The following is a 13159-nucleotide window of genomic DNA, read 5'->3' as shown; positions in this document are numbered from 1 at the left end:
CATAAGAATATAGAAGCAACACTTATTTACTGTTCATACATGTTTTAATTAATGTTTCTGAATTTAAAACAAAATTTCTACTCACCAGTGGTGGTAAAGTTGAAAACATAAGGACAGCCAATGTTGTTGTGTGTGTTTTTACTCGGATGACGAAGTTGCCAAGTCATCAGGTTCAACTCTAGCTGAAGCTGTAGAACACAAGAACGTTTTCTGTGTTGTTTTTATTTTTTATTTAACTTTATGTGTTATTTTCGTTGGTTTATTAGGATGATGCTTTATTACAGATAGTAATTCGCCAAAAAAGTAGGGTAAATAATGCAAAATTTAGTCAAACATCGAAAGTACCAGACTCAAATTATTTTTTCTCCATAGGAAGTTGAATTTTTTACTTGGACGATTTGAATTTCATGAGGTTTTACAGTCTAAATAGGTGTCCAAATATGAGAGCTTACTGTACAGGTAAAGGAAATTACTCTCTAGAACGAATGGCTCCCTGTCCTGGCCATGAAAATGACGGCAATATTAAAACTACCCACAGACATTCTTGGGTACATCCAAGGTGTCATCCATGAATAATAGAGGACCGCGAAATAAAAATCTGCGAATTATCTGGGCGTACTGTTATCATATTGACGACTGTATTTATCCAATTTACATATATGCACTAACATGAGTTCTATTTGTGAGATTTTAAGGAACCATTACATGTGTACAGGCAGAACCCAATTTACAAATTCTCAATTTACAAATTTTCTAAACTGTGAAGAAAAAAAATCTCCTGTTTTGTTCTACTGTATAAATTTCAGCTACATTAGAACTATTCTCAGTTGTTTTCTGGAAATGGCATGTGCATTTTTTTTTTTTTTATTATTTTATATAAAGGTTGAACCTCACTAGTCTGGCAAGCTTGGGACCACACCAGTGCCAGACTGTGGAAAATTCCGAGGCTTAGGTTAAAAAAGGAAATAACGTGAATAGTGTACTGTACTACAAAAATATACTGTACATGTGGGCCGTTAAGTCGCCACAGATAGCTACTTTTGCCATGTCATAAGAACTCTACCACACCCACATTAACAGGATCACAGTGAAAAAAATAATTTTATTATCATTACATAGAATAATAGAAACCATAAAATAGCTGAACAAACACATCAACAAAGCATGGAGAGCAAACAACAGGTTGAAAAGCAGGTTCAAACACCAGGGTGGTAAATACCTAGTACAGTACCCTGTACTGCACTCCCTAATAATAATAAATGAGTTTGTTATAAATGGTTTCGCAGTTAAACGATTAATTTAGTAACACCAAAATTCTATATAAACAATGTGGATCAGAGTTAAACAATTTAGTGAACAAAAATTGAGCCTAATTCAAACAAATATCAAATTGCATAATTCAAAGATGAACAGATTTTGCTATGATAAATAATAAAATTTATGCATAATATATAAAAAAAAACAGTAGCAATCATCAGCTGACTCCGAGATTTGTGTGGGTATGTGCAGTGGCAGCTTGTGGTAAAATGTATTAGAGGGACTGCAAATTTCACATAACAATGGCAGAAAATTACATAAATTTGGCTTACTTCGGGTGTTCTGTGTACAATATGTATGTGTTGATGTTGCCTATGGATTCTCAGGGTATTACTTGAAAATAAAATCAATGTGATGGCTCTTTGATGGAGCAAAGTGGTTCATTACTTTTCATTAAAGTCCTTCATTTCTGTTATTTTATTTTCAATGGATGTCATTGCAGACAGTCTGTTATTCACCATGGTGTTCTGCAACTCCACACCAAGCATGTCAAACACTGGGGCGTACGTGCAGCCCCAAGTTAACCATACGATGCCAGTGTCAAATGGAAATGAAACATGCAGTTACTATGAATGTCACTTGATTTTTTTACGGTTTTGTAATGAAAATGTAGTTAGTAAATGATGAAAAAAACATTCAATTAATTCTTTACGAAATTTGTTTGTCGGTGCATTATTCGTCTTCATGTGAAGAGGAATCATATGTCTGGCAGTGAGTGACAGAGGGGACTACAGCTCTGCAGCATGGATAAGCTGCCACTGTGTGTGGTGGGCTGGCGTGTCAGTAACACAGTTACCCACTGCCTCCACATATATGATCAATTACCACACAGACACACCCATGCTCTTCATTTTTCTTATTTTATACCCTGTAGTTTTATATTCTCTTTGTCTGAGCCACATTAGAATATTGAAATGATTTTTCCACAACTTTTTTAGTTTCATTACATGTCTTTGGAATGGAAATTTGTATCTTAAACTTGACCTTCAGCCAATTATAAGGACTTTTTTAAGGGGAAAAAATGTGTGTCTTATGGGCTGGGAAACATGGTAGATATCTTCCCTTCTTTAGCCCCTTGGGTACAAGGGTCTCTCTTTGCTGAAGGAAATTGTCTGGCATGAGCTAAATAAAATACTGGAAGTGGCATTTTGGAGTGAAGGTATTAAAGGGATAGATTCTAGAACAGCCAAAAACAAAAACCTCTTACTACAGCACATATAAACATCAATATGTCTTAGAGGTTTATGAGAGGTGTAGGAATGCCTTTTCGTATTAAACAGCTAACCATGGATATAACTGGGCAAGTAACTGTCTTTATAACCCCTAAAATACCTACAAATAAATTGCTTGTCTAATTAGTTCAATCCTATTTTGTTACAATACAGTTTTATGCATTATTCTTTCAGGGTTTGATAAGCAAGTCCAGGAGAGTCGTGGTGAGGCAGAGGATGCTCTGATCCGTGTTGCAGAAATTGAAAAACTCATTGTTGAGGCAGAGGCACGTACTCGTGATGCTGAAGATGCACTTATGGGAGCTGAATCAGATGCAAAAAATGCACGTGATATTGCTAAGGAAGCACAAAAGACTGCAAATGATGCCAGTGAACAAGCTGGTGATGTGCGTCTTAAAGCAGATGCTACCAAAGTTGAAGCTAGCTCTCTCAAGGATGAAGCAGACCAACTGGCCAGTAGAGTAGCAGGGACCGACTCTCAGGTCAGCACATATGAGGAACAAGCAGAAGAAGATTATCAGCAGGTCATGGAGGCCCAGGAGAAAGCTAACCAAGCTAAAGATCGAGCAGATGATGCTAGTGCTAGGGTGCGTGAGGCCTATGAGGTGGTGCAAGAGATTTTAGATATACTGGAACGTTCGCCAGATCTTGATCCTTCAGAGTTGGACCTTCTAGAACAACGCTTGGAGGAGGCCTGGCAGACGTACTACCAAAGTGGTGTAGAGACTACAGTTACAGAGCTCACAGAAGCTCGTAGTTGGCAAAAACGTCAAATCACACTGTATGAAAAGGAGATTAGGCAACTCCAAATAGAGGTTATTAATATAGAAGAGATTAAGATTTCCCTTCCTGAAGGTTGTTACAGTCAAACTAAACTAGAAGCTTAAATTCAGTAGTTTGACAGGAATATAGTACAGTACAGGTATAAGAATTCAAATCATTGCATGAAAAAAAAAAGTGTGACTATTTTTACCAGTAGATCTTAATAACAATATTTGTATGGTTTTGATACTAATTGATTTTTCAGTAACTAGTGTAGCATGACTGCCAAGTGCTCTTTTCACTCGTTTTATCCACCATTTCTTGATTTCTTTAAGCTGGGCAGTGGAGGGTTCTTATGTTCTACCTTCAGTTGATTTAATTCATAACCTTCAATTTATAGACATTGTAAAATGGTTTCCAGAAAATAGCTGACTAGTACTTCAGTATTTTGATATAATCATTATTCAGTAGTATGATATAAGGTGTAAAATCACATGTTCTCTTTAGGTGCTGCTATATTTTATGTGAATGATGATTGTGTCAAAAGTAAATTTAGATTAGTGTATTGTAATAATAGTTATGTAAACATGACAGGTTAGGTACATTAATATATTTTTTTAGTGTTTAATCTATCTATATGTAACAAAAGTCTTGATGTACTGTATTGTTTACTTGTAATTTATATAATATTTGATATGAATAGGAGCATTGAATTATGAATTGGTACTTTAATTTTATTTTAATGAAAGTAGAGTAATGCATTTTTTTAAAGATCCCTCTTTACCTCCTCCATTCAACAGACAAGTGTGATGGCATAAGCATTGCTATAGTATGTCAAGTTATCGTACAAATTTGTTTCATAGGTATGCTGTTTTCTGCCCAGTCTTTTACAAACAGTTATCTCAGTTATTAGACTGTGGCCACAAGTTACTCTGTAGATATTACCAAAGATGTTAAAAAGAAAGAAAAGTGCTTTGTTTTGCAGATAATTGTTTAATGTCATTGAAGTACCTTATAATGTTGATTAATTTGTGCCAATCTAGTTGTAGTAAAAGTTTTAATTTTTCTTATTTTTTTTGTGTATCCATTTGCATGAAAAGTTACTCTTTCAGTGTTGTTGTCATACCTTTCTTTAAATAGCATTAAATTAATTATCTATCTGGTATACTCTGATTTCACATATCTAAACATTACATAAATATTATTGTACAGCCCAACTTCTTAAGTAAACCTGTTACACAAAAATTACCCCACACTGTACACTGTACCTACAAAAGAGAACTGCTTGAAAGTAAAGTGGAGCAACATTACATAGTTGAGCTCCGAGTTGGAAGCTTGAATGTTGGTACTATGTGGGGAAGACTGGGTGAGGTTATTGACTGAGCCAGAGGAAGGTGGTTGTATGTTGTGCACAAAAAACTTGGTGGAAAGGAGGACCAATCAAGTTGACTACTGGTAAGAATGACAGGTACAAAATGTTTTGGATGGGTGGTGATTTTAAGTTAGGTGGTGTGGGCATGGGTGTCTGCAGAATTTTTTTCCAGAGGGCTGGGGGACTGGGGTAAATATCAAAATCAAGGAATGAAGGACATGCTTACCAAGTTATGCCATTACAGTCAATAGGAAAGGCATAGGGTAGATACACCACTATGCGTGATAAAGCATGGGGACAAAGCCAAGCCTTTGGCGCCAAAGTTGAAGCCATTGGAGTGCCAAGAAGCCAAAGCCAGACATTAAAAAAGTTTCGAAGCTGAAGCCAAGGTTTTTTTAAGGCTTCAAGAAACCTTAACACCATTATTTATATAATATACTGTACTGTATTACCTTATGTTGAAGGGAATATTTATGGTATTCTAAGTTGCAGCAAGGCTTTGAGATAAGCTGACTATATAACCCCTACTCCCTGGGCTAGGGTACTGCTCGCCAGAGCTGTCCCTATGGTGATGCACGGCCCCTTTATATATATATATATATATATATATATATATATATATATATATATATATATATATATATATATATATATATATATATATATATATATATATATATATATATATATATATATATATATATATGTATGTGTGTATGTATGTATGTAATTAATTAATTATTACTATTATTATAAAAGAGGTTGAAATTTGTTTTTATTTTTATAGTTACAGTGGTCCCTTGGTTAACGAACACAATTTGTTCCAGAAGGTCGTTCGTTAACCGAAAATTTCGTTAACTGAATCCATTGTTTCAATGGGTAATTGGTTCCAGCTCACCGAAAAATACGTACAAAGTAAAAAAAAAAATGCAGTAAAGTACACTTACTTTGAGGTGTGTATGTAGAAGGCTCCTGGTTGATGATGATGGTGGTAATTAGAAGTGGGGGTGGAGGAGAAGGGAGAAGAGAAGGAAGTGAGGATGGAGGAAACATCACATTCTAGGGGACCCATGCTTGATGCAGTCATTTCACCAATAAAATTTTAAGTTCACTAGGTCTAATTCAAGATTATTTTCTTTAAATCAACACTGCACTGTGCTATATATTGTCAATATGTTAAATAAATTTCAGAATGACCAATAATTGTACTGTAAAAACGTAAAATACTCTGTGTTCAAGAGAGCCACAAGCAAGATGTTTCCTTCACTGAACAGAACACAAACTGACGCCATGGTGGGTGAGTGAAGTGGCTGATGGGCGCACCAAAAACTAGTTCCCTGTACAGTATAGTCTGCATTTACGCGGTCATTTGAACCCGTGGAGGTCCGTGTAGAACGAGAAACGCTTGAACGAAATAACAGAACATATGGGATTAATTGAAAGAGAGACTGGGCCGACCCCCAAACTACACTTTTTCCGACACAATACGTATGTTGTAGTAAAAATAATATCGTAATTTTATGATGGTATGCACACACAATTAATATTTAAGAGAAATACCAATAATATTAGGTTTTTTAACACTTACGTTAGTAGAAAAGATGGCTGGGCACACGGGGATGGGGGATTGGTTCCGAGGCAGAGGGCAGATTATTGGCCCTCACCTGTAGCACTTGTATCAATTGTATCACTATCCACCACAGAGGCTTGTAGGGCCTCTTTGTCAAACCCCTCAAAGTCCATATCCTCACTATCACTGACTTGGGCTGGCTGTAGTGGGTGGCGGGTGAAGAACTCGGTAATGTTTTGATGACTGGGTGACCTTGTGCGCACCCTGCCCGCGCCGCTTCCCGCGTAAATGAAGAAATTTACTGCGTAATTAAAACATTTCATTCTGGCAAGGCACCGCGTAAATGACCAAACGCGTAAACAAAATCCGCATAAATCCAGACTATACTGTACTGCAATTATGTTAAATAAGTGTTAAAATGACTAATAATTTTAATATAGAACTTGGAAAAATATTGAATAACACAACCTTGATATTTACTCCAATGGAAATGAATATAAGCCGTAGAATCGATAACTGTATTGGCGGACTAATCTTCCAGCTGGCGAGCAAGCCAAAACATGTTTACACGTTTTCGTAAGAATTTCGTTAACCGATTTTTTTTTTTTTTGCTAACAGAAATGAAGATTCTTATGGAAGGTAATTCGTTAACCGAGGCGTTCGTTAACCGAGGGACCACTGTATATACATACAGTACATACTGTAATATACATATTGTTAATTCCCCAATCATACTACGTATTACTATGGCAAGTACCGTATTATCTAATTTACTATGTTATAACATCTCTCATATATTTCCCAATTTGGCAATCTTCGCATGTAAAAGTCTTCTGAAAAGTATAGGATTTCAACATTTTTTGGAAACACATACCTTAACAGGTCCCTTTTCTACCAAAATATCAATTGTTGTAGTGTCCAGTAAATGTGGCCAGTTGGCTGAATCACCTTGATCTTCTTCAGCATGTCTGTTAGCATAGGTAGAACTGTCCATTTTAAAAGCCTTCGCATTTTTTCAGTACTCTCCTCTTCCTCAGCTTGAATATGACCCACACTATCACCATCACAGTTGCTCAGGTCCTTTTTTGCACTAGTTTCTGGTGTTTCTGAAAACATATTTTTCTAGGGAACCTTTCATTGACATTTTGATTTCTTCTCTTTTCCTTTTTTTCTGCCTTTTCTCTGCACCCAAGATGTATTTTCTGAACAGTATTTGTCTCTCTCCCTGCTGGCCATGGTATAATAAAATATGAGGGCTGTGTACGATAGTAAAATAATATATATCAACAATTTCACCAAACACAAATCAAGGACAACTGGAGATTCAGAGTTTCAACAACACCGACTGGTGACCACTGTCAACGTCCTCACTCCTCTTTGACAGAGAGCATATTAAAGAATGACATTGTTCTCAGTCTGGGTGGTAAGATGGGAAGGCTTAATCTTACCTTTGACCTCATGTCAGCAGATACACTGCCTAACTGTGCTAGTCACTTATCCTTCAGGTGGTCTCCTGAATCTGGGTGGTAAGGTGAGGTCACCTTAACGCAGTCACTAATTCTGGTGTTGGGTGAGGTAAGGGCCGCCGGGCCCCCACTAGAGTGGGGCCCGGGGAGGTTGCACCGGTTGCCATTCCTTTGGGAGAGGCTCTGCCGCTGGCCGTATCCCCCACGTGGGGTAAATCGAGAAAAATCAACTTTTAACAAAAATAATGTTTAACCTTTTTAAATGAGAAAACAATAATAAAATAAGTAAGAAAAACTATATATTGACCCTCTAGAAACTTCCCTGGGGCTGCAGTGGAGAGGAAGATAAGGGGACAGTGTTGTTTTGACGGATAGCGTTCGCGGTCACTACGCACTTAGCGGTCATTTTCTGCTTGCCTTTGTGTCTGGGATGGCCAGTAATGCATATATTTACTGATCATGATACTTATTTCCTATAAATAATTCATTTATAATTTATTTTATTTGCATTATTTTTCATAAAAAGTGCTCGGCGACACACACACACAGTCTGCTGTCTGGCTGACCTTGTGTTTGGAAGAGCAAGTAATGCATATAAATAATGATTGGAAAAATAATTCCACAAATAAATAAATACATTTAAAACATAATCATAACATTATATTCCAGTAATACTACACTACAATACAACTACAGTAAACTACTTTTAGCATATTACTTTGATACAACATGATAAAATGGACAAACAATGGAAATGAAACTAACAAAAGTAGGTACTGTACTGTACTTACATTCAGGAAGCTCCCCTGTGGCCGAGCTTGTGGCGTGACAGGCATGTAGTCACGCTGGAGCCTGATAACCCGTGCTGGGTATTCAAACAATGCCGTGAAAAGGCGTACGTTCTGGAACATAAACCGGGGCGTAGGGGTTAAGCGGACTGTTTTTGGGTTAAGTTTTGACTCTATAGGCTGAAAATGGTTACTTATAGTAACAATTTATCTTAAATTTATTTTATCCACAATACATAAACATAGTAATTTAGTCATAAATTACAGAGAAGCATTGAAACAAATCATTATAAGATTTTCAAAGGTATAAAGTGAGCTAATGTCAGGTCACAACCATTTGGTATATTTGATCTCTTCCGACATTTAGGTCAGGTCCTTGTGAGAATAGATCAGTATGCATAACTTGTGATGATCGTGTGGATCTCAGTTCAAGTAAGGTAAGATCAAGATCACATGAACAACTCGCATTTGACCTGACCTATCCTAAAGTTTACCGTCTCTGGCACAACCTGGGGTGGAGATGCTGACCTAAATGACTTTTGACAATATGTTCTCGTGTTGGCACTGGTCACTGACATGCTGGCCTGTAATTTCATATACCTTTTTTAATAAGATCAAAATACAATATTTTGCAGTTACCTAAATAAGAAATTTTCACACAATTTGCTTTTTGTAGTGTAATTTTAGAAATTGCAGGTTGTTTAATTGTATTTCTTGAGAACTAGTATGACATTTGGCTAGTTAGCTACGGTAACTGCACAATTCATCTACGTCAGAGACGTGGCCAATCGCCCAAGCGGCTAACGAGCCGATCACTGGTGAAGAGGATAAAAGTAAAAGTAAACAAATTCACGCCTAGGTGGCCCTTGGTCCGACCATCCTCATTACACGTGGGTCAACCATTATCTTATCTATCTATGCATTTATTAGATATCACTCTTCACTCAAAAACCAGCCCCAAAATCCGCCCACTTGAGTTAAGAAATTTTATAGGATTACACAAACTGTCATCCCAATGAGTTATCTGAGTTACCTCGAATCATTCCAGCTTGATACTATTGCCAATTTATATATAGATTGAATGTTTTCTCTTTATTTTGCTATTTTAAAGCATGAATCAATCAATTCTGTACATTCCTTCATTGAGATTGACTGAAATAATAAGCTTATAAAAGGATTTGACTTCGGTGGTGCATTTAAGAAAAATGCCATGGGTCTGACAAAAAAGCAAAATAAAAATACGTATTGCATAAAATCCTAAATAAATGATCCATCCGTCCACAATTTTGTTGATGCTTAAGTCCTTTATGTGGTGAATCTGCTTCAGAGCCAGCGCTTGTAATCACCTACTCCAACTTCCATCCTCCCCCCTTCCATAATCAGGTGTCAATGGCAGTAACCTTTGTCATGTCTATCACCTTACAAATACAGCCTCTCAGCTTGATGGTTCCTTTCCTTTGAAATGTTGACAACTTGATGCCTTCACCTGACATAGGTCACTGATGACAAGCTGCCTGTTTATGTGTTTTACCACCAAGCAGGAATAAGGGGACACAAAGGTAGGGGTCGAGTTGGTCACGAGTTGACTCTTGACCTGATTTGATATCAGTCCTTTTTTTTACGGGGAATAGCCTGTAGTGGATTTCTCCCCTACAAACGCTGTTTGTCGCTGAGTAGCCGACCCCACCAATTCCCCAGTGTATGCCTCGTGGTCTAGGTCAACCAGCTCTCTCTACATCACGCTTGTAACCATGCTGCCTTCCCAGCACCAAGCTACATTGTACATCCAATACAACATGTATATAGAGAGCACATTGTGAGTTTCCTTTCTCCATTCCATCCTGAGTGTGAACCAAACATCCCATACACCACAACTGGTGACCCCCGGAGATTCGCACTCACACAGGATGGAGGAGAAACTGATCACGCTCCCAGTCTTCAAGCAACATGGAAGACTGGCTTATCCACACAGAAGCAGCTCTCATCGGCTCTACAGCTACTGTCTCTACACCGCAGGTTAGACACCCTAGAGCAGCACTGCTTCTCTAAGCAGACAGCCGCTCTTCTTCCGACCCCAGCACACCCATCCTGCCTCAGACGCCAACCCCGGCCCAGCAGTAACCCCTGCCGCCCCTGATGCAGCCCCTGCTCCTGACGCGGACCAACACACCCGTCCTGCCTCAGACGCCGACCCTGGCCCAGCAGTACCCCCTGCCGCTTCTCCTGACGCTGCCCCTGTTCCTGAGTGCGGACCCACACACCCCTCTTTTCTCCCTCAGGTACTCCCTGCTAATGTCCTGCACCCTGCTGCTGTCGTGGATCCAGCTGCTGTCACGAGCCCTCATCCGCTTCTGCTGACACAGCCCCTGCTCCTGACCCAGGCCCACACACCCCAGCAGGCACATCTGACGACTCTGTACCTGCCGTGAGGGAAGAACAAAATTCATCGCCTCCACACACCCTTTTTCTCCCTCTTTACTCTCACAGATACTGTGTATCTAGACAGTTGTGTCCAGCGACCGGCTCATCCATGCCATCGCCGTTGTCTCACATGAGGCATGCACCGCCCGTTCTGCCTCATATGTGCTATGCAACCCTGCAGACAACAAGTCTCCTACACCGCCTGGAGGGAAGGGGGAGTATTGTAGTGGATTTTTCCCCTACAAACGCTGTTTGTCGCTGAGAAGCCGACCCCACCAATTCCCCAGTGTATGCCTCGTGGTCTAGGTCAACCAGCGCCGCCATACATCACGGAGCGGGGGTCAACTTCTAAGCCACGCCTACCCCCCGCTATTTAAGACCTGACCTCGTGGTGACCTGCCTCTTTCTACCTACACCAACCAGCCAGCAACACCTCCTCCTCCGCCTGCCTGGCGGTCCTCGCTCCCGCCGGCGAGCATGGCGACCCACAAGCTGGTCCTCCTCTGAGCACCCTCACCAACCAGCTCTCTCTACATCACGCTTGTAACCATGCTGCCTTCTCAGCACCAAGCTGCATTGTACATCCAATACAACATGTATACAGAGAGCACATTGTGAGTTTGTAGTGGACGTCTCCCCTACAAACTGCGTATCGCATTCCAATGTGCGGCCTTCCCTAGCAACCAACCAGATGTTACCGTATCTTAGCAACGGAACCAGTCACCGGCGACTTTCTGGGTTTTCCCAACATGACTCATAGCGGCTGCTGCTGGGTATATAAGCTCTGTCTCTCCATTGAGATTCATTCTGACCATTCTTCTTGAACAAGCAACACCTCCTCCTCTGCCGCTGCCTGGCGGCCTTCGGTTCTCCTCGCCTGCCTGGTGGTCCTCGCTCCCGCCAGCGAGCATGGCGACCCACCAGCTGTCCTTCTCTGAGCTTCCTCACCAACCAACTCTCATTCTGGCCCATCTTCCTGAACACGCAACACCTCCTCCCAGCAAGCTCCTAGCTGTCCAGCATTCATTCAACCAGGAGGCCAGCAACAGGCAACATCTTCTCTAACGAAGCTCCTGCACATCTACCTCCTTCAACAAGCTACTCACCGAACGTCTCTACTGACCAGCTCCTCACCACACGGCACCTCCAGCACCAGACTGTCTATCATATAACTTATATATTATACAAGAAAACCACATTAGAGTTTCCTTCCATCCTGAGTGCTAGACAACATTAATATCTCGATACCCCTACAAGTTTCCTTTCTCCATCCCATCCTGAGTGAGAACACAAATAATTCATACCCCACAGAAGTATCCTGCCCCAGCAAGTGCGGACCCCAGTTCGGGGGGCGCGCCACTCCGAAACTGACCACGTCCAACAGTGGAGGTTGGTGGTAAGCCTTCACTGACCGAGGGTCCGCTCACACTTGCAAACCTGTATTATCCTTTCACATCTGCAAGTAGGACAACCTCCATCCCAAATCCGGTCTGGCTGCTCCAAGTGCTCCAACCGGAACCACCAAACGTGCCGCCAACAACTGTTTTGTAGAACTCACCGCTGATTGGCTGGCAAGTGACAAATCGGCAGTTGTAGGGGAGAGTATCCATTAGACACTACACTACCAAATCCCCTTAAATCCACAACTGTAGTACACTGATTTACGTAATATCATACACAAATTATAGCATTAAGCTTTGCAAAATTCATAATTATAACAAATAAATTTATTATCAGTGATTATATGAGTTAATGACAATAACAATGTTTCCACACCCAACACATAATTTGTCTCAATAATTTTGTGTGTAGTGTACTGAGGTTTGAAAATGGTAGTTATGCAGATTCTGACCAGGACAAAGCTGAGGCATTGAACAGAGAGAGAATCCGATTAATTTTCCTGCGTTTGAGGACAGACGGTTCGACACAGCACTGACCCACATTGTGTTCACAGAAGTTATTAGAAATGAACTAACAACGCTAAAGGTTCATAAGAGTCCCGGCCCTTACACGATGCATCCCAGTGAAATAGTCTGGGGTGCCTACTCTTCAGGTGGTCCCCGGGTTTAAAACGCCCGCTATTTTTATTGGTCCTCGAGGCCGGGAAATAACAAATGATTAAGTCTACCACGGTGTAACAAATGATGGTTAACTTTATGATTTAGTGTTTTAGCGTTTAAATAATCTTTAAAATTCCTCAACTCATCACTGCTGTGTATGAATATAATTAA

The 13159-nt window shown here is 40.1% G+C and overlaps 1 protein-coding gene across 1 annotated transcript in view; it reads left to right on the top strand.

Annotated features, from left to right (window-relative positions):
* The window catches only part of LOC121862312 (laminin subunit gamma-1-like), a 114647-nt gene extending 110270 nt beyond the window's left edge, over positions 1-4377 (top strand). The window contains 1 exon segment of the mRNA XM_042360468.1: positions 2724-4377. Coding sequence (XP_042216402.1) covers positions 2724-3436 — 713 coding nt within the window. The 3' untranslated portion in view covers positions 3437-4377.
* Positions 4378-13159: the final 8782 nt, after the last annotated feature.

Source organism: Homarus americanus, unplaced genomic scaffold (genome assembly GCF_018991925.1).
Source record: "Homarus americanus isolate GMGI-L3 unplaced genomic scaffold, GMGI_Hamer_2.0 scaffold31037, whole genome shotgun sequence".
NCBI classification, from domain to species: domain Eukaryota; kingdom Metazoa; phylum Arthropoda; class Malacostraca; order Decapoda; family Nephropidae; genus Homarus; species Homarus americanus.
The sequence above is the reverse complement of the archived record's forward strand: the minus strand, read 5'-3'. Positions and strand labels throughout refer to the sequence as shown.